This window comes from Peromyscus californicus, unplaced genomic scaffold, assembly GCF_007827085.1.
Source record: "Peromyscus californicus insignis strain IS unplaced genomic scaffold, ASM782708v3 Scaffold_4__1_contigs__length_199733344, whole genome shotgun sequence".
NCBI classification, from domain to species: domain Eukaryota; kingdom Metazoa; phylum Chordata; class Mammalia; order Rodentia; family Cricetidae; genus Peromyscus; species Peromyscus californicus.
Window position 1 is genome coordinate 165952131 of NW_026294562.1, and position 24158 is coordinate 165976288.

Genomic DNA, 24158 nt, shown 5'->3' on the forward strand with positions numbered 1-24158 from the left:
CCCAAAAAGACATCCTTGGGGAATGGGGAGTGCTGCCCACTCCTCGTGACCCTACGACCCTCATAATCTCCTGCTTCCCCTAAGTTATTATTATTATTATTATTTTATTTTTGCATTTTCTCGTCCAGTTGTGCATCGGACCCATTACCCACTGCCCTTCTCACCCCCTGACACATCAGCGCCACCCGCTGTCCCTTCTCTGTGATTTCTGTAAAAATTGCCATAAAACTTTGAAATTCTGCCTGAACGATCCTCCCGTGGGAAGTTGGGGTGCGAGAGGAGAGGGTTGATAACAGCTCCGACATCTAGGCAACAGGAGAAAGGCTAGGTAGCCTGTGCTTCAGAGTGTGGCAGGACAGCAGGAGGCCAGCATGTGCTAGCCACACTCAGGGGTGATCACAGCGTCCACTAGCCACGCCCCCACCCATCAGCCGAGAGCCTAGCCCTGATTGCCACGCCCCCTCACCAGCGCTGAGCTTCTGTTGGCCACACCCCACTCACCTGCCACACACTTTTCCTCTTCATAGGGTATTGTGGGAACACAAAAGAGGAGGACCCTAATTTGCCTGAGCCAGAAGGAGCTGAAGTTGATGGAGTTTCCTAAATAAAACAGGCCACTTTCTCAGAATCATGGAACAGGAGGGATGTGTGTTTGCATGTGCCTGTGCACAAGGGTGGGTTCCAAGGAATGAGCACAGCCACGGTTAAGGTGTATGGACCTGTGAAGCAGTAGCTTTTTCAGGTTGCAACAAGGGATGAACAGGAACGGAAGACGTGCTTCCTGCGTTGGGTGAGAAGCAAAACCTCAGAGGACCATTTATAAGAGCCTTTAACAACCACTCTAGAGAGGCGTAATATTTAAAAGCAAACGGATGCTTTGCAAGAGATTTGAAAGGAGCAGGCCAGCAATTAATGTCAGCTGATTTATCTATTTTTATGTGTATGAGTACCTGAGTGTATGTTTGTACATCACGGGCATACAGTGCCCGCCGAGGCCAGAAGGGGACTTTGAATCCCGGGAACTGGATTTACAGGCAGTTGTGAGCCACAATATGGATGCTGGGAACTGAACCCCGGTCCTCTGCAAAAGCAGCCAGTGCTCATAAACTCCAAGCTGACTCTCTAGCCCCTGATTCATATTTTCTTTTTTTCTTTTCTTTGAGACAGGGTTTCTCTGTGTAGTTTTGGTGCCTGTCCTGGAACTCACTCTGTAGACCAGGCTGGCCTCGAACTCACAGAGATCCGCCTGCCTCTGCCTCCCGAGTGCTGGGATTAAAGACATGCGCCACCACCGCCTGGCCTGATTCATATTTTCAAGAATTCCTCGTGGCTTCCTGTGATCCCAGCGGCTGGAAACCAGGGACTCAGGCAGGAGAAACCAGGTGGAGGCTGGGCTGGGGGGTGAGAAACAGGTAACCAAGATGGCGAATCAGGGCAGCGAGAAGGCACAGGAAGACCTGGAAAAGAAGGCTGGAAAGAGGTGACAGTTGAAATGGAGGGGAATTTAGGGAAGGGACCTTGGAGTGACCAGGTTAGGGACAAGGAAAGTGAAGTGCCACAGGACTGGGTCAGCAGAGGCTGCAGCGACCTGGGTGTCGCATAGGTGATGCACACGGGGTCTCCAGCCCCAGAGTAACAGGGTGGGGAGCTAGCACACCGACCTTAGCCTCAGGGACCCACAGTCTCCGGCTGCCACTGGCAGAGCCCAACGGGAAGCCAGAGATCAACGCTGATGCCTGTCAGTCTAGGGTACAGAAGGCAGATCTAGGGACACAGGGTGTGTCAAATGCAGAAGAAACAGGAGGGAGAGAGATCCAGGACCCTGTGGCCCCCGAGGAGAGGGAACTGACTGCCTGGAAGATTTGGGACTCGTCAGCAAGCCAAGGCTGGCATGAGCTACCCAGGGAATAATAGAAATAGTGCCTCGTATCCCCGACATTTAAAGAGTGCATGAAGGATAAGAAATGAAGGCAGAGGAGACACCAGAGGGGTAGAGGGAAACCCAGGTGACAAGAGAGCTTCCCAGATGTGGTCATGCTCATCAGGAAAAGTCTGGTTGGAAGGGTTTGAAGCAAGGCTCAGGGACACTACGGCATCAGAATTTTGACCATTAGCACACACCTGCAATCCCAGCACACTCTGAAGGCAGAAGCAGGACTGAGTTCCAGGCCCGCCTGAGCTACAGAGTGAGGGAGACCTTATCTCAGAATCTTTTTTTTTTTGTTTTTTGTTTTTTTCGAGACAGGGTTTCTCTGTGTAGCTTTGCGCCTTTCCTGGAACTCGCTTTGGAGACCAAGCTGGCCTCGAATTCACAGAGATCCGCCTGCCTCTGCCTCCCGAGTGCTGGGATTAAAGGTGTGTGCCACCACCTCTGTCAAGAATCTCCTTCTTTAAGAAAGCATTTGAGCTTTGACCTTGCTGGAAGAAGCTGGGTGAGGTCTGAGTCGGGGTAGAAAGCATGGCGGTGGACTCGGCCTAATCTGGAGTGAGTAGAGCTGGGAAACTGAGTCAAGATGCACAGACCACACTTTAGAAAATCTGGAGAGGGAACCGGGCAGTGGAAGGTGGCTGAGGTTGGAGAGCCCTGAACCAGAACCTGTATCAGGATGTCCCCCCAACACACACACCGCACAGTCTCCTTAAATCCACCAGCAGCCATTCCCCAGAAGAGGAAACTGAGGCTGAGAGAGGTGCAGCAGGTTACCCAAGGTCTCATGATGGAATGATGGGAATGAGACCTGCGGTGCAGAGTGACAAGGACAGTTCCATGTTAGCAAGAATGAATGAGCACAGTGGAAATGTTCCAGAGGGACATGGTGAGTGAGGTCCATCCAGGCTCCGAGAAGGGAGTGAGGACTGGCAGGCTTGCTTGGGTCCAAAGGATAGAGCTTTGAGGGGAGCTCAGTGTTTGAGCCCCTGCCTAGAATCCCCCAGTGAGGGGCTGGGGTGTGGCTCAGTGGTAGAGCCCCTGCCTAGAATAGGCAGAACACTTGTCTAGTACGCAGCAAGTTCCATCCCTAGCACTTCAAACACAGCCGATCGTCAACACCCATTTGTCATTGCTGTCAAGTTTCCTCTTACGCTGATGTTCCCTCTTCCTACCATCCATACAGATGGATCCAATCAGGGACCTCTTCTGCAAGGTGCACATTTGGAACTCAGGACCTCAGTGGGATCTGAGTCACATGCCAGACACATCAGAGGCTGGGAGAGTGAATCTTAGGAGTTCTCTCTGGAAAGAACGCTCCCCTCAGGCATCCTGAGTGTATGTAAAAAGGCAGCTGGACACAGGACAACAAGTAGTTATGTGCTTTCATTCCAGATGAGACACATGTCTGGAGAGACTCAGTCAGGATTGGAAACCTTCTAAAAGTCTGTTCCCCACAAGCTTTCCAGTTTAAAGCAACACAGACTCTCTTCAAAGTCTGATTAAATCAGGATGTCAGCTGGATTGCGCTCTCAAGGGACGTGGGGGAAGAATCTGTTTCTAAGATTCCAGAAGCTTCCATTTCCACCTCCCCTGACTCGAGCCCCTTCCACGTCATGGCATTTGTCAGTACCGGCAGTCGCCTTGTGACACTCTCTTAATTAAAAGGTCCCTGGTGATGGCGCTTATGGTCCACTTGGATAGTTAATGTTTCTTCCTTATCCCCCAAATTTTAATTGGACACATCTACAGATTCTTTTGGGGTCACATTTGGTAACAGTCTCAGGTTATGAGGACTGTAGAGTGGACATCTGGGGGCTATTATTCAGCCTGGCACTGTCTTAGTGGAATGCATCTAAGGGCCCTCTCTCTCACCACACTCCTGCAGAGCTCAGCCAGGCTGTTTCCTGGGACTGAAACATGCACTCGTGGAGGAAGCAGGGTGGCTCATGAGACTCACAGGAGGGGCTGAAGAGAAGGCTCAGCCGTTAAGAGCATGCAGTGCTCTTACAGAGAACCCAAGTTTGGTTCCCAGTGCCTGTCTATGTCAGAAGACTCACAACCACCTGTAATTCCAGTTCTAGGGGACCTACCGCCCTCTTCTGGCATCCACAGGTACCTGCACTCAGATGCACATAACCACACACAGACACATACACAAATTTAAAATACAATAATTTTTTTTTTTTAATTAGGGTCTGGAGGGATGGCTGTATGGTTAAGAGCACTTGCTCTTGAAGAGGATTTCCCAGAACCCACGTGGTGGCTCACAACAATCCATAATTCCTGTTCCAGGTGATCTAGTGCCCTCTTCTGACCTCCCTGGACACTAAACTCACACATGGTGCACATACATATAGACAAAACGCTCATACAATTAAAATAAATATATATTTTTTTGTTTTTCAAGACAGGGTCTCACTGTGGTAGCCCCGACTGTCCTGAAAATCACTCTGTAGCCCAGGCTGGCCTTGAACTCACAGAGATCCACCTGCCTCTGCCTCCTGAGTGCTGGGATTAAAGATGTGTGCCGCCACCACCACCTGGGCAATAATTTTTTTTTAAAGAAGGACTCGTGAGACACAAGAACCAGAAAGCTCACAAGGCCGGCGCCTCCCCTACTTGGTGTACAAGCAGTGAACAGTTGCTGGGGCGAGATGGGGCTCTTCAAGTGGGACTGCCTGCTCGTTGCACAGGGAACTCCAGGGATGCAGTTTTTGTGAGCTAATACCCATTCTGGGGTGCGCTGTTTGGAGAAGCAGCTGTGTGAGAGTTATCCACACTCCTGGAAGTAACCCTAAACGTATTGGTTTACCAAGCTGCCTGTAGATGAACCCCTTTCTTGGGGCTGGCGGTGCCCTCTGTCTGTGGAGAATAGAAATAGTCTGCCCTGGAAAAGTCCTAAAACAAAGCACTCAAGAGGCCTGAGAGGGAGTTAGGGTGTCTGCCATGTCTGGTCAGCGTGCGTAGCCTCAGACTGGCCTACCTGGGCTTCCCGCTGTGCTGGCCTTAAAATGGTGTGCCACCACACCCAGCTCACAGCGTTCAGCGTGCTTCTCCTCTATCCAGGCTGCACACTTTTCAAGTCCTTCTACTCCGCTTTCTGCTCCAGATCCTTACGGAAGTCTGTCTAAAAGCAGCCTGAGTGCTTTGCCGGCTTGGAATTCCCTCTGCCCAGTTACTTTAGTCTATCACCTTCCTTCCCAGTTTGCTTTCTACTTCTGTGATAAACGCTATGACCAGAATCAGCTTGCCAGGAGGAAAGGGTTTGCTTGGCTTCCACGTCCTGATCACACTCCATGACTGGGGAAAGTGGAATGTGGGGGACAGGAACTGAAGCAGAGGCCATGAAGGGGCACTGTTTACTGGCTTACTCAGCTTCTCTCTCTCTCTCTCTCTCTCCCTCCCTCCCTCCCTCCCTCCCTCCCTCCCTCTCTCTCTCTCTCTCTCTCTCTCTCTCTCTCTCTCTCTCTCTCTCTCCTCCCTTCCCCCCTCTCTACCTATCTATCTATCTTTATCTCCATCTTTACAAATCAAACGAGAGCCTTTATTTTTGCTCCTTCAGTAGCTTGGGAGAAATGGAAATGACTTTGACAACAGGCCTGGTGTCTTTGTCCCGTTGAGTAAGCCAGAATTTCAACAGACCTGATGCATCTTTTCCCAAAGTGTGAGAGATGGTGGCTGTCCCCCCCACCCCCACCCCACCCCGTGCCGTGACCTCCAAGACATCAGGGTCAGCACCAGGCAAGGCTGTTTCCTTATAGCTCAAGACCACCTACCTAGAGGAGGTACCACACACAATTGCCCCCCACACACACACACATCATCATCATCATCAATCAAGAAAATGCCCGCACAGACTTGCCTACAGGCCAGTGGGATGGAGGCGTCTTCTCAAATGAAGCTCCATTTTCCCAGATGACCCTAGTGTATGTAAAGTTGACCAAAAAAAAAAAAAAAAAAAAAAGTGATACCCTTCAGCTCAGACTGTTCTAGTCTCATTTCTGTGAAACAGCTTGTTGACCCAAAGCGTCTGAGGGGAGGAGAGGGTTTATTCAGCTTACACCCCCAGATTCCAGTTCTTCACTGCAGGGAAGGTAAGGAAGGGACCCAGTACATTATACCTACAGTCAAAAGCAGAGAGAATAAACACGTGGACCCTTGCTTGTCGCTTGCTCTCAGCTAGTTTTCCTTTTCTTTGTTTTTTTCTTTTTCTTTTCTTTTTTTTTTCTTTTTTCTGCCAAGACAGGGTTTCTCTGTGTAGCCCTGGCTGTCCTGGGACTCCCTCTGTAGACCAGGCTGGCCTCGAACTCACAGAGATCCGCCTGGCTCTGCCTCCCGAGTGCTGGGATTAAAGGCGTGCGCCACAACCACCCGGCTTCCTTTCTTATATAATTCAAGACCCTCTGTCAGGGAATGGTGCATCCCACATTCAGGGCAGATCATCCCACCTCAGATAACAATAATGACAACACCCCACAGACGGGCCACAGGCAAACCTCATCTGGATAACTACTCAAATGAAACTCTTAAAAATTATTTAGATTTATTTTATTATTGTTTGTGTATGAATGTTTTGTCTGAATGTATGTATGTGCACCATGTGCATGCTGATGCCCTTGAAGGTCGGAAGAAAGCACTGGATACCCTGGGACAGAGCCACCATCTGGGTGCTGGGAATCGAACCCAGGTCCTCTGCATGAGCAGCAAGTGCTCTTCACCACTGATCAAACTCTCCACCCTGAAGCTCTTATTTGTTTGTTTATGTGTTAGTTTTTCGAGACTGGGTCTCTCTGTGTAGCCCCGGCTGACCTGGAACTCACTCTGTAGACCAGGCTGACCTCAAAAACTTATTTATTATAAAAAAAAAAAATCAAGTCCACCTCCATCCCTTCTGTCCCAATTCTTCCTCCATCTTTCCCACCTCTCTTCCCTCCCAAAGTCATGTGTTCTTTTTTTCACCCCCACTGGGTCCGCTCGATGCTTCCTGTCCGTTGGAGCACAGATGGCCTCTGAGGGCCCATTATTGAAGAAATCTGTCTGTCTCTCTGTCTCTGTCTATCTTTGTCTCTATCTATCTCTGTCATTCTCTCTATCTCTGTCTGTCTCTCTATCTCTCTATGTCTGTCTCTCTGTCTCTCTATCTCTGTCTCTCTCTGTCTCTTTGTCTCTCTGTCTCTGTCTCTTCGTCTCTCTATCTCTGACTATCTCTGCCTCTCTGTCTCTGTCTCTATCTCTCTCTGTCTGTCTTTCTGTCTCTCTCTTCCTCTCCACCAGAAGCCATCGATCACCAGTACCTCCTCAGCTAGGGGCGGGCCGTCATGCCCACCTCCCCTCTCTGTGCTGGGAGAGTGTTCAGCCAGATCTCTCACAGGTCTTGTGTCTGCTGTCACAGTCTCTGTGAGGTCACATGTCCTGCTGTGTCTGGAAGACAGACACTGTTTTTGTTGTATCCCACCACCTCAGACTCCCAGAGTCATTCCGATCCCTTTTCCACAAGGATCCCTTGGGTGCTCTACTCAAGTGATCCTAGGTTGTGACAAACAGATAATTAAAAATTAACCAGTGGCCCGAGCGGTGGTGGCGCACGCCTTTAATCCCAGCACTCGGGAGGCAGAGGCAGGCAGATTTCTGTGAGTTCGAGGGCAGCCTGGGCTACAGAGGGAGTTCCAGGACAGCCAGGGCTACACAGAGAAACCGTATGTAGAAAAAACAGAACAAAACAAAAATTAACCATCATGGCCTCCCCCAGAGCCTCAGGACATGGATAGAATGTGGCCAAGCTCTTCATCAGAATTCCAAATTTGTACTGACATTTCCACTCCTCGGAGCCTCCACCCAGGTCACCTGCCGACCCGTGCCTACAGCACCCCAGTGCTCCTCCAGGCTTGCTCACAGCATTTTCTCCAGTGCCGATTTTCCATATTAGTTACTTTTATATCGCTTTGTATATGTATACACATAATACTAGATAAATAAAATACTGGAATGCTGGGGATCTGAACTCAGATCTTCATGTTTCACAGCAAGTTCATTACTGACGGAGTTATTTTCCTAGACCTTCAGTCTCTTTCTCTTAACAGCCTTCAACTTCTTGGACACAGCGCCCATACAACCCATTCTGTTTTTAACTGGTCGACTGACTTCAACATTCACCTCATTTTAAGAGCAGTCTTCCCAGCACCATCGAGGCTGGCATTTAGCCACTGGCTAGGTACCCAGGCATTGCTGAGTAGCTCCTACAACGAGCCATCCCAAAATGGTGCCAGTCTTCTCAGTCATGCCTCGGTCACGGTCGTCAGCTGAGCTCACCGCAAAGCGGCCTGAGGCAAGGATGGAAGCCCATGTGGGCCACGGGGTCCTCCATTCTGCTGGGGACACTGAGGTGTCACATGACACCCTCTCTGGAGCAGTGATGGCGGGTGACGCCTCATGATGGTTGCCCTGGGATCCGTGGGGTTCATGGAGGGGCCTCTGTCATGGCTGCCTTGCTGAGTAGGGAGGACTTTCCAGTCCTCCTTCTAGAAGAACTATGGGTATGAGAAAGGAGAGGCACCCACAGTCAGAGGGTTAGACATCCTCATGGCAACTCTCCAAGGAGCCTCCCTCGCCTGAGGATTGAAGTCAGACTCTAGGGAAGACTTCGGAAAGGTAGGCAGAACGGGATAGGGTTCCCCAGCTTCGGAGCCCTTCGGTCCTCAGATGGTCCCCAAGGTGCCTCCTGCATCGTCCTGGCCCCCATCTCCCTCCCGTCCGCTTCCCTGCAGCCTTCTCCCTTCCCTCTGTGCCCCCGTGGGGGGTGGGGGGAATGGAGGATGACAGATGGAAAGGCAGGTTGGAGTCAGAAGAGGAGGGACCTTTGCAGGCAGAGGTGATCAGACCCAGAAGGAGAAGGGAGGCTGAGACGGGGGGGGTGTGTGTGGGGGGGCACAGACCAAGCAAGAAGAGGGAGGAAGAGGAAGGAGGGGGGAAGAGAAAGGAGGACAGACATTGAGCCATGAGACCGAGGGAGGGGGGGGGTCGCAGCTGGCAGAGGGAGGGAGACTGAGAAGGCGCTGAAGGGGCCAGGGGGGAAATAGAGTTGAAGAGAAAAGCGTGGGGGTGGGTGCCTGGGGCAGACAGGCCACAGCCTCCTGCCCCCCCTGCCCAGGGTCAGGCAGTTTTCCTCTGGGACTGCACGGGCCATGGCTAATGGAATGATTGCTTGGTGGGGCGGGAGGGGAGGGCAGCAGGCTGCAGGTGACAAGCGAGCTCCCCCCGGTCACCGGCGCCGTGATGGATGGCCAGGCCTGGAATGAGGAGGGCTCCTGAGATAAATGGTTCCTTCTGCTGCAGCCAGGCCAGGCTGGGAGGACCAGGAGTGTGGAAAGAATCGGAGGGGCAGATGGCGGATCTCAGAGACAGAGTAACAGCGGGAGACACACAGAGACAGAGACAGAGGCAGAGGCAGAGACAGAGGCGGGGGATCCCTTGAGCACCCTTGAGGGGTTGTGGTTACTCCATAGTCACGGCACTCCACGGTTTGAGCCCAGGTGGGAGAGTCCTGCCCAGGAGGCTGAGCTGGGAAGATTTGGGAAGCCCCAGGCACTCCTGGAGGACTGGCGATGGATGTAGTCTGGGGCTTTCCCCTGGGTGAAGTGGGGGTCACACAGGACCTGTCCCAAGCAGCCACACATGCAGAGGCCAGCGCAGATCCCAAGGCTGCATCCAGATGTATGCACAGTTGTCCAAACACCCCCCCCCCTCTTCGCGCGCCGCAGGGGGACACCAGCCAGAAAACACTGGCTGCCAACAGCCCATCTTGCCCCAGAGAAAGGGTTCCAACCTCATGTTAAGGAGGCAGCCAGAGCTCAGGGGAGGACAGGCCAGAGAGTGTGCATACACATGTGTGTATGTGTTGTGTTTGCACACATGCATATCTCTGCCTGTGTGTTAGACGGACTGGGGGGTGGTGAGCCTTCTTCCTGCATCCGCCCACCTCTCCCATCAATTTATCACTTAGACACTCATTCTTCCTTTTTCCAACATCTAGTCCCTTTCATTAATTAGAAAGATTTATGCCCACGAGACCCAGTCACTGCTTTTTGTTGGAGCTGTTAGATCCTTCTGTGCGCAGAGTAACAGCAGCCGGCTCTGGAGTTTCTGTGGGCACACACCCCCCTCTTATTTCTGCCACCCACCCCCTCCCTGCCGATCTCTGTCCACTCCTTCCCTCCCTCCACCTTGGAATGAGTGAGGCTGCACCTTGGCTCAGATGCAGCTTCTGAACCAGGCAGAGCAATGCATGCTGGTCATCCCAGCCACTTGGGGGGCTGAGGCAGGAGGATCACGGCTTTGAGGACAGCTTGAGCTCCAAAGACCCTGTCTCCAGAGATGGATGTGGGGGTGGGGAACAGAAGAATCAAGCTGAGTGTGGTAGCACCTGCTTATGACCTCAGAGTCTGAGGCAGGAGGATGGTACATCAAGGTTATCCTCCACTGGATGGAGAGTTAAAGGTTAGTCTGGGTCACATGAGACCCTGTCATATTCCCCCCCCCCAATCTGAAAATCAGCTCCCGTGAGGGCAAAAGTAATTCTACCAAGACACAGATCAAGGCTGTGGCCCCTGACCACGGGTCCCCTTCCATGAATCTCCACCAAGGGTAGTTGGGCGGGGGGTGGGGGGTGGCGCAGGGGGAAGTGTGGTTCGGAGCGCAGACTAGACAGGGTATATTCACACCTTTAATTGGAAGTTATTGGAATTAATTTTGTACCCACAATACCTATGTCAGGGGTGTGGGTATGTGTGACCAGACCTCTTCCCTCGGTCACAGCCTTAAAGGGCCGAAGTGGGGAGAGCTGAAGGGGGGACTCCACTCGGTGTGATAAGCCCACACTCAGGCATGGTCCCCTGAAACCCGAAGCCCTGGCTTGTTGCAGAGAGAGAGAAAAGATGTTGGAAGAAGGTCTGGACTCCAGACAGGAGCCATTCATCAGGATCTGTGGGCGTCTGGGGTGACAGAGAACAGTCGGGGGAGAGAGAGGAGCAGACTCTGTGAGGCTCAGAAGCCCTGGAGAAGAGGCTGCGCTCCAGGGCTTGAGTCCTGTCCCTGTTGGTCCCCCTTCCACAGCCTCCTACCGTCCCTTCTCCATCTCATACCGGCCGTCACAGCGCTCCCCCCCCCCATCCCTCCTGCTTCAGGCCCACCCCATCTGTCACCCCTGCCCTGGCTTTTGTTTTATTTCCAGCAGAGAAGATGAAGGAGTGCCAGGCGCTGTTTATGGTAGTCATAAAATGTCCCTTCAGCTAGCCCAGCGGGGGCTCACACCATCTACAGCCAGTGAGCAGGCTCTCCACTCTGGGCCATCTCTCTCTGGGAATCCGTGTCCATGTCTCCGGGTGTGAGACTTTTTTCAGTTTCTCTCCTGCCTTTCCTCTCATTCCTCCCCTTCCTCCCCTCAACACCCACCCTCCTCTTTCCCTCTGGTTTTTGGAGACAGAATCTTACTACATAACTAGGCTTGTATCTAACCCATGATCCCCCTGCCTCCCCCTGCCACACACCCCTGGCACAATTACTTTTTGTCACTGGAACCACATTCCGTAGCTTGTCTAGTGGCCAGAACCACGATTGACACCCCGCCCCCCCTTCGCCCCCAGACGTGGAGGTCCTACCCATTCCCTGAGAGCAGCTGAGGGGGCTTCATTCAGGCTAAGGACCTTCCTGAAAGCAGGGCTCAGAAGGACAGCAATCGTCCTCAGAAGGACATCGTCCCTGAGCGATGCTCCGCCAATCCAATTCTTGGCCACTTCAAAGTGCCACACACAGCTGCCTCGGACCCACGACACCCTTGTCCCCCAGGGGAGGCAAGGGACAGAACCAGAGCAAGAAGACGAACTAAAATATAAGTTTAGTTCTTTCCTGCACCTCATTGGCGCTAATCCTGTCTCACAGTTAAATAGGGGAGACCGGGACCTGAGGATGACAAGAGGGGGGGGGGGCAGAAAGCTACAGCCGACCCCTGGCGGCCAGGCCCGGGGAGAGCAAGGAGGAACACAGAGTACCAAGAGGGAGGGAGGGTGGGGACCCGGGGAAGCTCCAGACACAGGACCCCGCGCATCTGACATACAAAGGCCACGGCCAAGGTGGGTTGAGGGAGGCCTGGAGCCCAAGAAGGGGAGTGGAGAAGAGAGGGGATGGCACGGCGGGCGGGAGGGAGGGCAGGGAAGGAGAGGGAGGAGGGAAACTCAAAGGAGAGGGGAGGGATAGGACAGGGGAGGGGACGCTCCGGAGGAGGCCCAGCTCCGGCGGACAGCGGGTTAAGCGTCTCCGCGTGAACTTCCGGATGTGACACAGGCCCGGCCCGCGCGAGCGGAGGAGCCGCCGCCGCCCTCGGCCGCGATCAGCGGGGCTCGGCCGCTCAGAGACCCCGGCACCCGGCGGGGACCTCGGGGACCTCCCGCCGCGATGAGCCCCCGGCCGTGACCGCCCGAGCCCAGGACAGGCGGCGCCGGCCCATGGCCCGGAGGGTAGGTGGCCGCGCCCGTCCTGCCCCAAGCCCCTCTCTGCCCCTCAGTGTCCCTTTTTGCCCCCTCGGAGTGCCCTCTGCCCCTCCCTCTATTCCTCTCTGTCGCTCTCTCCCCCCCCCCTCACTGCCCCCTACTCTGTCTCTTGGGTCTCCTCCCACCTCTACCCCCTCCACTCCATCCTCTTCCCTTCTGCCTTCCCCCAGGCTTCTGTTGTCTCAGACCCACCCTGGGGTTAGGGGTGGGACATCTTACTAGGCTGCGAGACAAGGGACTGTCCTTTGGTCCTGGAGAGGGGAGAGACGGGAGCCCTGAGGGCAGGGAGGGTTGGAGACATGAGGACCCCATCTTCTGGGCTCTTGGTGAGCAACAGGGAGCAGGTGAATTCACTTCAGGGTGCTCGAGAAGTTAGCCAGGAAGCAAAAGAGGAGTGGTAGCCGCGGAGGTGGTCCAGGACACCCAGGTTGGCTGGAGCACACAGGACCTTCTGCTTCATACCAGCGAGCCCTTTGCCTCTTGGAGCGGGGGTCTCTCCAGTGCCAGGAACAATCTTGGACCCGGAGATCAAAGGTCCAACTGCCCTGCCCCATTGATTCTGTGACAAGGGGACCCAGAATTCTGGCCCCCATACTCCTATTTCTGGTTGGAGCTGTTTGCATGGTGGAGTGGGGTTACCCTTCCCCCAAATGTATTTATTGACTGTTGTCAGACTGTGTCAAGTATCTTTCATTTCCTCATTCATCCAATTCCTACTCGGTGTTAGGCTCACTCGCTCTGCCCCCCCCCCACCCCTGTGTGTGAGCACACACACGTGTGTGTCTGTCTGTCTGTGTATAGGGTTATCTCTGGCAATTGGGGGTGTGGTGCTCGAAGCCTGCATGCTGTGGAGGACATGCTCTATAGCATATATGTGCATATATGTTACACGGGTGTGTATGTAGGCTGTGTGCCCAACTGTGTGTGTGTATGGGTATGGTGGATTTACATGTTGGATGGGATAAACTGTTAAGACATTCTGAAGTGTGTAGTTAGCTGCGTGGAGGCTCACATCTGTAATCTCAGCACTCCAGAGGCTAAAGCAGGAGGATCGCTCTGAGTTCCAGGCCAGCATGGGCTACAAAGTAGGATTCTATCTCATAAACAAGACTGGGAGAGCCCCTGCCTAGAATCCCCCAGTGAGGGGCTGGGGGTGTGGCTCAGTGGTAGAGCCCCTGCCTAGAATCCCCCAGTGAGGGGCTGGGGTGTGGCTCAGTGATAGAGCCCCTGCCTAGAATCCCCCAGTGAGGGGCTGGGTTGTGGCTCAGTGGCAGAGCCCCTGCCTAGGATGCACCAGGCCCTGGAACCCAGTACTAAGTGTACTGTCACATTTGTGAAATGATCAGGAAGAAAGTGCATACGCAGGTGAATTTTGTGGATTTTCTGGATAGTGCCCTGCCATCTCCTCCATGCTCTCCCTCCCTGGCTGGCTTCCCCTACATCTGTGTCTCTACATCTCTTTGCCCTTTTCTCTCCCTGGGTTACTAGCCATCCAGCTCCTTCCTGGACATCCCCTGACCTGGGTGTCTTCTTTGGGTCCTGAGTGGACTTTCATACCCACTTGGACAGTTCTGTGAGACACTTGGAACTTAAGAGGGCAGAGGCCGGGAACCTTGGAGACTGAAGTACACACTGTGTGGTCTGGGTAAGGAAACTGAGCCCTGAGGATGCTGACCTCCCAGTTTGCCCCTTCTCCCGTAGTATGATGAGCTGCGCCACTACCCCGGCATTGCAGAGCACACGCTGGCCAGCTTCTCAGAGGCAGCACCTTCAGTAACACGAACCCCTGGGCCCTATGGCCCACACCGACCTCCCCAGCCCCAAGCCCCAGGCTTGGACAGTGACAGCTTGAAGAGAGAGAAGGATGACATCTATGGGTGAGTGTGTCTAGGGACAGGGCAGGAGTGTGTCCTTTGTGTCTCTCGGGGTCTGTTTCTCTCCTTGTGTCTGTCTCCAAGCACTCCATGCGTCCCCTCATGCATGCCCACTTTCCTGTTCTTCCCAGACACCCCCTCTTCCCGCTCTTGGCCCTGGTCTTTGAAAAGTGTGAACTGGCCACATGCTCGCCCCGTGATGGGGCCTCGGCTGGGCTGGGCTCATCCCCAGGTGGTGACGTCTGCTCCTCCGATTCCTTCAATGAGGACATTGCTGCCTTTGCTAAGCAGGTGGGCAGCCCCAGAATGAGGCACCAGGGGAGGCAGCAGAAAGGGCGGGCGGGAGGCGGACCACCTTGCCTGGCCTCTCTTCTCCCTCCCAGATCCGCTCCGAGAGGCCGCTGTTCTCTTCCAACCCGGAGCTGGACAACCTGGTGAGGCCCAGGCCTTCCCCGTGTCCCCTCAGTAGCCAGCCCCTGTCCTTCCCCACCTGTGTTCCTGGGGTTGACTGAGGGGTGAGAACAGGAAACCATTGGTCCACATCTCCAAGCACAAGACTGTTGCCCATTTGAGAACTCCAGGTGGTCAGAGTTTGAATCCTGGCTCTGCAACTCTAGCTCCATGTACCAGGGAGTCGGGGTGACTGGTGACACCTCCCTACACGTCTGTAAAATGCAGAGGAGAAAAGGGAGACAGAGAAAGCTAGTGAGAAATGCACTTTCTTTGTACCCCAGTACTTCCTATGGGCCTCATCCTCTGGCAAAGGTCTCTGGGAAATGTAGTTCACAAGGTGGAGGGTGGGAACCAGAGCAGAGGGCTGGTCAGCTCCCCTGGTGATGGACTCTCTCCCTGTCACTTCTCTTTCTACCTCAGCCATCAATCAAACTCTTCCTAACGCTGAGTTACTTCATCTGACTCTGTCTGCCCTCTGGTACAGCTGGTTTCTCTGCTCCTCCGTCCCTATCCTTTCCTTTCGTGCTTTTTGCTTTGCTGCTGTCTCAAGGATTTCTTTCTTTCTTTCTTTCTTTTCTTTCTTTCTTTCTTTCTTTCTTTCTTTCTTTCTTTTTCTTTTCTTTCTTTCTTTTTTTCTTCCTTTCTTTCTTTCTTTTTTGGAGACAGTGTCTCACCCCATTGTCCAGGAACCCACTATGTAGACCAGACTGGCCTTGTCCTTGTGGGCAATCCTCCTGCCCTAGCCCCTTCCAAGTGCTGGGATCCCATGTGTGCACCTCCACACCTAGCTGCTCTCCTTTCTTCCTCCTCTCTGTTTGCAGATGGTCCAGGCTATCCAGGTACTCCGGTTCCACCTGCTGGAGCTGGAGAAGGTGAGGGTGTCTCACTTGCACCTGCCCTACCCCCTCCTCCCTTTAACCCCTCTCGCCCTACTCCCCACTGGAGTGGAAGCAGAATGCTCCCTCACCCTGTTCACCCCAGCCCTGGTTCCCCCCGGGTGGCCCCCCCCAGTACCCCGCTGCCCTCCCAGGTCCACGACCTGTGCGACAACTTCTGTCACCGCTACATCACCTGCCTCAAGGGGAAGATGCCCATAGACCTGGTGATCGAGGACCGGGATGGTGGTTACAGGGAGGACCTTGAGGACTACTCGGCCTCCTGCCCCAGTCTCCCAGACCAGGTGGGCACCAACAGGCCACCAGGCACTTCCTGGCTACCACAGCTGGGCATGGACACAGCAGGAAGGCGTGTTTCACACCCAAGTGCCTCAGAAGTGCCCGCCGTGGAGTGTGCATTGCACTCACATTCCCATATCACAACAATGCACAGATACAGCTGGACCACACAGGCAACTGCACACACCACCAGCTTAAGTCAGGTATAGACAGTCCCTCTCAACAGACCATAATGAACACCACCTCCTGAAACAAGCCCCAACCATGAGACGGTAGCACAGACTCTACAGTCACCCAAAGTCCCGGAACAAGCCACATTCACGACACAACTGCCCAGACCACAGATCTGTTGTACATCCTCAAACAAGCCATGACCCTGAGATAGTAGCACAAACCACACAGTCACTCTGGCACTGATATTCTAAGGATAACCACAGTGTACACACACTATACCACACAGCTAATTCTGGTGGAGCCAAACAGCTCTAAACACTGCTGGACAAACTCAGATATGATCACACTTGGACACAGACTGACCAAAAAGCCCTTGTGCACACATAACCATCGGGGCCTGCAGGCATGTGCACACATGCTATGTTGCCCAGCAGCCACATGGGCTCATAGCCATCTATGTAGAATTAGAAGTATAGGTAAATAGCCGGGCGGTGGTGGCGCATGCCTTTAATCCCAGCACTTGGGAGGCAGAGCCAGGAGGATCTCTGTGAGTTTGAGGCCAGCCTGGGCTACCAAGCAAGTTCCAGGAAAGGTGCAAAGCTACACAGGGAAACCCTGTCTCGGAAAAACCAAAAAAAAAAAAAAAAAAAAAAAAAAAAAAAAAAAAAAAAAAAAAAAAAAAAGAAGTATAGTGGCATTAGCCCAGAATGCCAGACAACATACATAGTAGCTGTGTAGATCCCAAGTTACCTCAACTGGGAAAAGTCACGTGATGGCCACATCCAGCTGCTGCCAACACATCTAGCAATGGCACAACTGAGAGACAGGCATGCTTCACAACTCCAGAGCCTGGGTACACCCACACACTATCGGTTGGGGCTGGAGCGACAGCTCAGTAAGTAAAGCACTCACCATGCAAACCTTGCGTTTAGATCCACAGCACCCATGGAGATGCTGGGTGAGTGATAGCCTGACTGCAATCCCAGCACTTGGAAGGCAGAGGCCGGTACATGGAGCAAGCTGGCAGGCTACACTAGCTAGATTGGTGAGCTCTGGGTTAAGTGAGAGACCCTGCCTCAGTACACAGGCAGGGAGAATTTGAGCAAGACACCAGACATTCAACCCCTGGCCTCTACACACATATGCACACGTGCATATGCATACACAAGTACACATATGCACACACACATACACACACACATAGCCCCTTTGGCCCCAGACTCGCCATGCGAATGTGCTCACAATTTGCATGAGAGGACTGGGTATCACTCCCAGGGTAGTCCCTGCTTAGAATTCACACAACCTCTGTTATGCTCAAAGGACAGTCGCCCAGAGGTCTCACACACACACACACACACACACACACACACACACACACACACGTCCCCACAGAGTCACACACACACACACGTCCTCACAGAGTCTCACACACACACACACACACACACACACACACACACACACACACACAGATGTCCCCACAGAATCACACACACACACACACACACACGTCCCCACAGAGTCACACACACACACGTCCTCACAGAGTCTCACACACACACACACACACACACACACACATGTCCCCACAGAGTCACACACACACACACACACACACACATACACACACACAGATGTCCCCACAGAGTCACACACACACACACACACACACACACACACACACACATCCTCACAGAGTCTCACGCACACACACACACACATCCTCACAGAGTCACACACACACACACACACACACACACACACACACACACGTGCGCATAGCCACACTAACCACACCCCCAGTCTGGAAGACAATCCAGTGGCAGGTGAGACGGCCCAGTGAGTAACGGCTCCTGCTGCCAAGCCTGACGACCCGAGTTTGAGCCCCCTGGCCCACGTGACAGAGGGGAAGGACAAACCCCTTCCTGTTTCCCTCTGACCGCCGCACAGATGCCGTGGCACACTTGTGACCATACACACTAAATACATAGATAAATGTCTTCAAAACATAGACAGTATAATCCTCGAATTTCACCACAAACTAGGGGAAAAAGACTGTCATCACCGTAAGCTACAGCCACAGGAGCCTGATACTGGCCACCACGGTCACCCCAACACCACTGTTTGCTTTCTGCAGCACCCCGGAACAACCACACACAGTGACACCCTCTCTGTGGGCAACGCTGCCATCCGGGGAGTCTGGAGGAACAGCACTCCCACTCAGGGAGAGTATGCTCAGTTATATGACACATGAAAAGTCTCAGGACAAAGCCTGGCATGGTGGTACAGGCCTGTAACTCCAGAATTCTGAAGGCTGGAGCAGGAGGATCACTGTGAGCTTGAGGCCGTTTTGAACTGCACAGTTTATTTTCAGGCCAGATTGGGCTACAGACTGACACCATCTAGCAAAAAAAAAAAGCCCACAAATAGGACCTGGGGGCTGGAGAGATGGCTCAGAGGTTCCCAGAGGACCTAAGTTCCATTCCCAGCAGCCTGGCCTGCAGGTCTACATGCAGGCAGAACACTGTATACAAAAATAGGTCCTGGACCCCTTTATATGAAATTCCGAAAGCAAACTGGGGATGTAGTTCAGAAGTAGAGCCCCTGCCTGGCATCCCTCAGTTGAGGGGCTGGGGGGTGACTCAGTGGTTGAGCCCCTGCCTAGAATCCCCCAGTGAGGGGCTGGGGGTGTGACTCAGTGGTAGAGCACCTGCCTAGAATCCCCCAGTGAGGGGCTGGGGTGTGGCTCAGTGGTAGAGCCCCTGTCTAGAATCCCCTAGTGAGGGACTGGGGGTGTGGCTCGGTAGTAGGGCACTTGCCTAGCATGCAGGATACCTCGGGATCTGTTCCCAGCACTGTACAAAACATAGTACATCTGGAAACAATTTTTTTCATAAGTCCAGTGCAAATTCATTGGCAAAAAAAAAAAGTCCAACCTGAACTAATGAGAGGCTATTTATAGCCTGTATTTTCCCCCACTTAATTAATATTCATGTGGTTTGCTGGGGCATGTTAATGGGTTTGGTGCTGAGGCAGAGCCTTGGCTCCTGCTGGGGGTGAGTAGGAAACCCACTGCCCCAGTATCCCGGCTCAGGATGAGAAAGGTTTTGTTTGTTTTATTGTTTACTTCATTCGTTGCTCTTTTGAGGCAGGGTCCTACCCTGTAACCCAGGCTGCCTTGGAATTCGTGGCGCTCCTACCTCAGCCTTCTGAATGCTGGGTTCATGGGCACTACCACTCCTGTCTTTCAGAGTGAGGTCTGAAATCTGAAGCATCTCTGGTCCCGAGGGTGTCAGACGTGGGTGTGCTGTATGGACTGTGCTAGCTCCTGCCTACTTGACAATCATTATACACCTTTACACAAATGAGCTCATCGCACACTTCTCACACCAAGGGAGAGCTGCTACTGTCTTCCATGTCCCAGTTGAAAATGGCACAGAGAGGCGAAGTGACTCGCCTAAGGTCACACAGCCAGGAAGGCAGGAGCGGGTTTTACCCACAGAGCCTGGACTCCCTGAGCTTTCCTACTGACATCCGATTCTTTTTTCCTAGAACAATACATGGATCAGAGACCACGAGGACAGTGGGTCTGTACATCTGGGGACCCCGGGTCCATCCAGTGGAGGCCTGGCCTCCCAGAGTGGGGACAACTCAAGTGACCAAGGTGAGAAACTTAGGAGGGACAGAGGACACATGGGAGTTGTTCTGAAGATTAAGGTTGGCCTTCCTGTGGGACTTCCAGGGGAACAGCTGCAGTATGGTGTCTCAAGTGAGGGTACTGAGGTCCTGTGTTGCTTACCACCACCCACTGGGCATATCTCTCTCCCCAGGAGATGGGCTGGACACAAGCGTGGCCTCTCCGAGTTCTGCAGGCGAGGATGAGGAGCTGGACCTGGAGCGCCGGCGGAACAAGAAGAGGGGGATCTTCCCCAAAGTGGCCACCAACATCATGAGGGCCTGGTTGTTCCAGCATCTCTCGGTGAGAGCCTTCAGATTGGGTGGAGGTGGGCATGGAGAGAGGGAGGTGGGCTGTCCCAGAGGAGGCCAAGCCCTAACCCAGAGCCACCCAGAGATGAACCCTCCCCAGCAGTCCTTCCTCTCTGCTTACCTACCCATCGATCACCCACCCACCACCCGCCCCAGGGTACTCTGTGGAGGATGTTCTCTTGCTCAATGTATTGTGATGACAAGGCCCGAGAGGTTAAGGGACTTGCTTGAGGTCACCCAGCCAGACATAGGTTCAAACGAAAGCAGTCTAGCCTTAACTCCTGCACTACACTGCCTTGTGGAGGGAGACCGATAAGCAGACAGGGGGAGGCTAAAAACAGAGGTGGGGAGGGTCTGGTAGGAGGTAGGTAGAGATGGGGATAGACTGAGGACGGGGGGGGGGGGGGGGAGAGAGAGAGAGAGAGAGAGAGAGAGAGATGGAAACTTAGAGCTGGAAATGGCAGTTCAGCCTGTAATCCCAGCACTCTGGAGGCTGAGGCAGGAGGATTCTGAGTTTGAAGACAACCTGGGCTACGTAGGAAACCTCTCTGTTCAAAAGACACAAGAGCATGTCTGGTGACATGGGCTCAGTGGGTAAAGATACTTACTGCCAAGCCTAAGTTTGGTTCCCAGGACCCATTTGGTGGAAGGAGAGGACTGACGCCCACGAGGTGTCCTCTGATCTCCACGTGCATGCCCACACCAGTACACACACCCAGAACGAGACTATAAATGCAGTTTTAAAGTGTGTGTGTGTGTGGGGGCTTGAGCTGTAGTTAAGTTGGGTGGGTTGCTGGCCTAGCATGAGGAAGTCTTGGGTTCCACCCATGGCCTGCACAAACAGGAGGTGGTGAGCCACACCTGTAACCCCAGCACTTGGGAGGTAAGGCCATCCTCAGCTCTAAGGCAAGTTTGAGGCCAGCCAGGGCTACAGAAGAAAAACTAAGGGTGGAAAGTACAGTTGAGCAATATGTAGAGAAAGAGGGAGAAGATGAGGAGGGACTCTGAGGGATTCCTTGAGCAGGACTGGCTGGGTGGGACTGCTTGCCACCCCTGCCTGTGAGTTCCCTCCTGTCCAGTTGCCTCTGATCGCTTTGAGAGGTCGGGATGGGAAATAAATTGCCCAAGACTTGGTTGGGCTTGGCCTCCTTGGCCAGGGAGGGAGAGTGGTGCTCCTACCCTCCTCCTGCCTTGGGGACCCGATGCACCAAGGCTAGACCTTAGGGTTAGCCTTGGTGAGGCAGGCCGAATGACTCTTGTTGGTGGCTGCAGCACCCGTACCCCTCGGAAGAGCAAAAGAAACAGCTGGCCCAGGACACGGGGCTCACCATCCTGCAGGTGAACAATTGGTGAGTGGTCGGGCTGGGTGCTGTCCGTGGTGCTGAAAGGTCACCTTCCACCCCTTGGCCTTCACAGCCCCAGTGTGGATTCCTTCTGCGGTCCCTTGCTTCTTCTTGTGGCTCTCTGATCCCCTGAATACTTCCTCACATTTTTTTTCTTGCCTCTGACACCTCCTAGGTTTATTAACGCCCGGAGACGGATTGTGCAGCCCATGATTGACCAGTCCAACCGCACAGGTACACAAAAGGGCAGGAAGTCCCGTGCCTGAGTCTGCACGCTAACATCTTTGGAGGCTTCCTGAAAATTCATCTTGTACTCTTGATCCCCTCATGGCGCTTCTGTGGTTCCACCCGAACCTCAACTCCCTTCTCAAGGCTCCTGGGGGCTCTCTGTCTGTACCCCAAATGTCATCTTCTTTTCTAAAATAAGTATTGACTTTTTATTATTTTTTTATTTCTGAGACTGGGTCTCACTATGTAACTCTAGCTGGCCTGGAACTCACTATGTAGACCAGGCTGGCCTTGAATGCACAGAGATCCACCTGCCTCTGCCTCTCAAATGCTGAGGTTAAAGGCGTGTGCCGCCTCATCGGGTTCCAACCCTATCCTTGTGACTCCTAGGGGGTCTATCTCATTGAAACTCTCTCTGAAGGGCTCCTGGGCCTCTGCCTATACCCCAGCCCACTCTGAGGAGCTTCCAGGCCTCAGCCTCAGCCCCCTCCACAGGACTTCCGAGACTGTGCCTTCACGACAACACCTCTGTAGGCCTCCAGAGGTTCACCATGCACCCCATCCTCTTTCCTAGGGCAGGGTGCGTCTTTCAGCCCTGAGGGCCAGCCTATGGCAGGCTACACAGAAACACAGCCACAAGTGACAGTCAGGACATCAGGTAAGCTCCCTGTCTCTGCAGAACCACTTCCTACACCGGGCTCCACCTCTACCAACACACCTTCGAGACTCAGTTCATGAATAATTCATGGCTTACCTGCATACAGGGAGCAGAAGATAACACCACCGGCCAGCTCCAGTTCTTCCAGGCTCAGCCAAATTTGAGACTAGTTTTTCTTAAAAGGCCTGAACCGCCACTGCCTCCTTCTCTCCCACCTCCTCTTCATCCTCCTTCTTCTCCACCACCTTCTCCTTTTTTCCTCCTCCTCCTCCTTTGGTTTTTCAAGGCAGAGTCTCTCTGTGCAGCCCTGGCTGTCCTGGAACTCACTCCTTAAACCAGGCTAGCCTTGAACTCACAGAGATGGCCTGCCTCTGCCTCCCAAGTGCTGGGATTAAAGGCATGTGCCACCACCGCCTGACTCAGAACCTTCTTAAACACTTGACTCATCTGATCGTGGTGAAGGACCCTGGGTAACGGAAGGGGAGAGGAGGTCTTAGGGCATCTATGGGCAGGAAGGCTCACTGACCCTCTCTTGTTTTTCAGGATCAATGGGGATGAATCTGAACTTAGAAGGAGAGTGGCATTACCTATAGAGACTGGGGTCAAAAGGAGGGTGAGTGTCCAAAGTCTAGAGATTGGCAGTCCCAAACGTTGTTAAACTCCAGCAGTGGAACCAACTGGAGCAGTGCCAATCAGGTCCCTGAAATGAGGATTTTCCAAGCTTGATGGAAAGATGCTTCATCCATCCCTCCATCTACCCATCCATCATCCACCCATTTATCCACCTGTCTACCTATCCGTCCATCTTTCTGTCCAGCTATCTCTCCATCCATTCATCTACCCACCCATCCAGCATCCATCTACCCATCTATTCACTCATCTATCATAGGAACCAATGCAGTACCTTCTGACTTGGTCTATCTTCCCTCCCACAGGTCTTAGCCTCCGGACTGTGACCACCAGCCTTGTACTTAATTGGTCCCTCCTGGTCCTTGGGCTTCAGGACTTCACCTCCAAAGCTCCCACCCCATTCAACGCCTACCTCCCTGGGGCCCCCAGAGGCTTGGGGACCCAAGAGCCCACTTGAGGGCCTCTCAAGGGCAAAGACGAAGCCTCCAGGTCCTACTTCCCTCTTCTGTCCTTCTCTTTGCCCAGGACCTGAGCCGAGAACTGGGCCAGGGTCTGCAGAAGACGGTGGCTGGGGCCCCAATCTAGGGCAGAGAAGGGATTGGGGTTGGGCAAGGATGGTCAAGGAAGGAGGATCACCTGGATCCAAAGTTGAGGGGCGTTCCCTCCATCCTCCTGCCCTCTGCCCCCCACCCCCCTTCTCTGACATTCTTCTACTTTTCCTTTTTTTTTTTAATGATAAAGTCTTAAAAATCGAAATCAAAATTCTCATTTGCCTTCTAAGATTTCAAATCCTTGGTCGTTTGAAACTGAAGAATCACAAACACTAACAGTCATTGGCCATCTTTCTCCTGATCCCTGCTCTGAAATACCATTTATCTCAGTTAGCTGCTGCTGTGTAACAAGCTGCCCCGAACTCTGTGGCTCAAAGTGTATACTGTTGTTGAGGGCGTCATGCTTCTGTTTGGCCCCTTATACTAGGCACAGCTGGACTTTAAAAGTGGCCACAGGTGTCAGTGAAATAGCTCAGTGGATAAAGGTGCTTGCAGCCAAGCCTCATGGCTTGAGTTTGAGCCCTAGGACCCACACGGTGGGAGGAGACAACAGACTCTTCCCAGTTGCACTCGCGCACACACGCATGCATACACACACACACACACACACACAC

General features: G+C 53.2%; 1 protein-coding gene across 7 annotated transcripts; it reads left to right on the forward strand.

Annotated features, from left to right (window-relative positions):
- The first annotated feature begins 11963 nt into the window (after positions 1-11963).
- Meis3 (Meis homeobox 3) lies at positions 11964-23761 on the forward strand. 7 transcript variants are annotated; one of them, XM_052761485.1, is made up of 14 exons: positions 11968-12054; positions 12266-12438; positions 14173-14348; positions 14477-14636; positions 14729-14779; positions 15620-15670; positions 15880-15978; positions 19700-19811; positions 19978-20126; positions 21407-21483; positions 21653-21711; positions 22280-22363; positions 22907-22976; positions 23299-23761. In XM_052761485.1, the coding sequence occupies exons 2-13, from the start codon at positions 12427-12429 to the stop codon at positions 22954-22956; spliced, it is 1080 nt and encodes a 359-aa protein (XP_052617445.1). In that variant the 5' UTR covers positions 11968-12054; positions 12266-12426; the 3' UTR covers positions 22957-22976; positions 23299-23761. The 7 variants fall into 7 exon arrangements, with proteins under 7 accessions (XP_052617449.1, XP_052617450.1, XP_052617448.1 ...); XM_052761484.1 differs by having other exon boundaries at positions 11969-12054; positions 15829-15978; XM_052761488.1 differs by lacking the exon at positions 15880-15978 and having other exon boundaries at positions 11967-12054.
- The last annotated feature ends 397 nt before the right edge of the window (positions 23762-24158 follow it).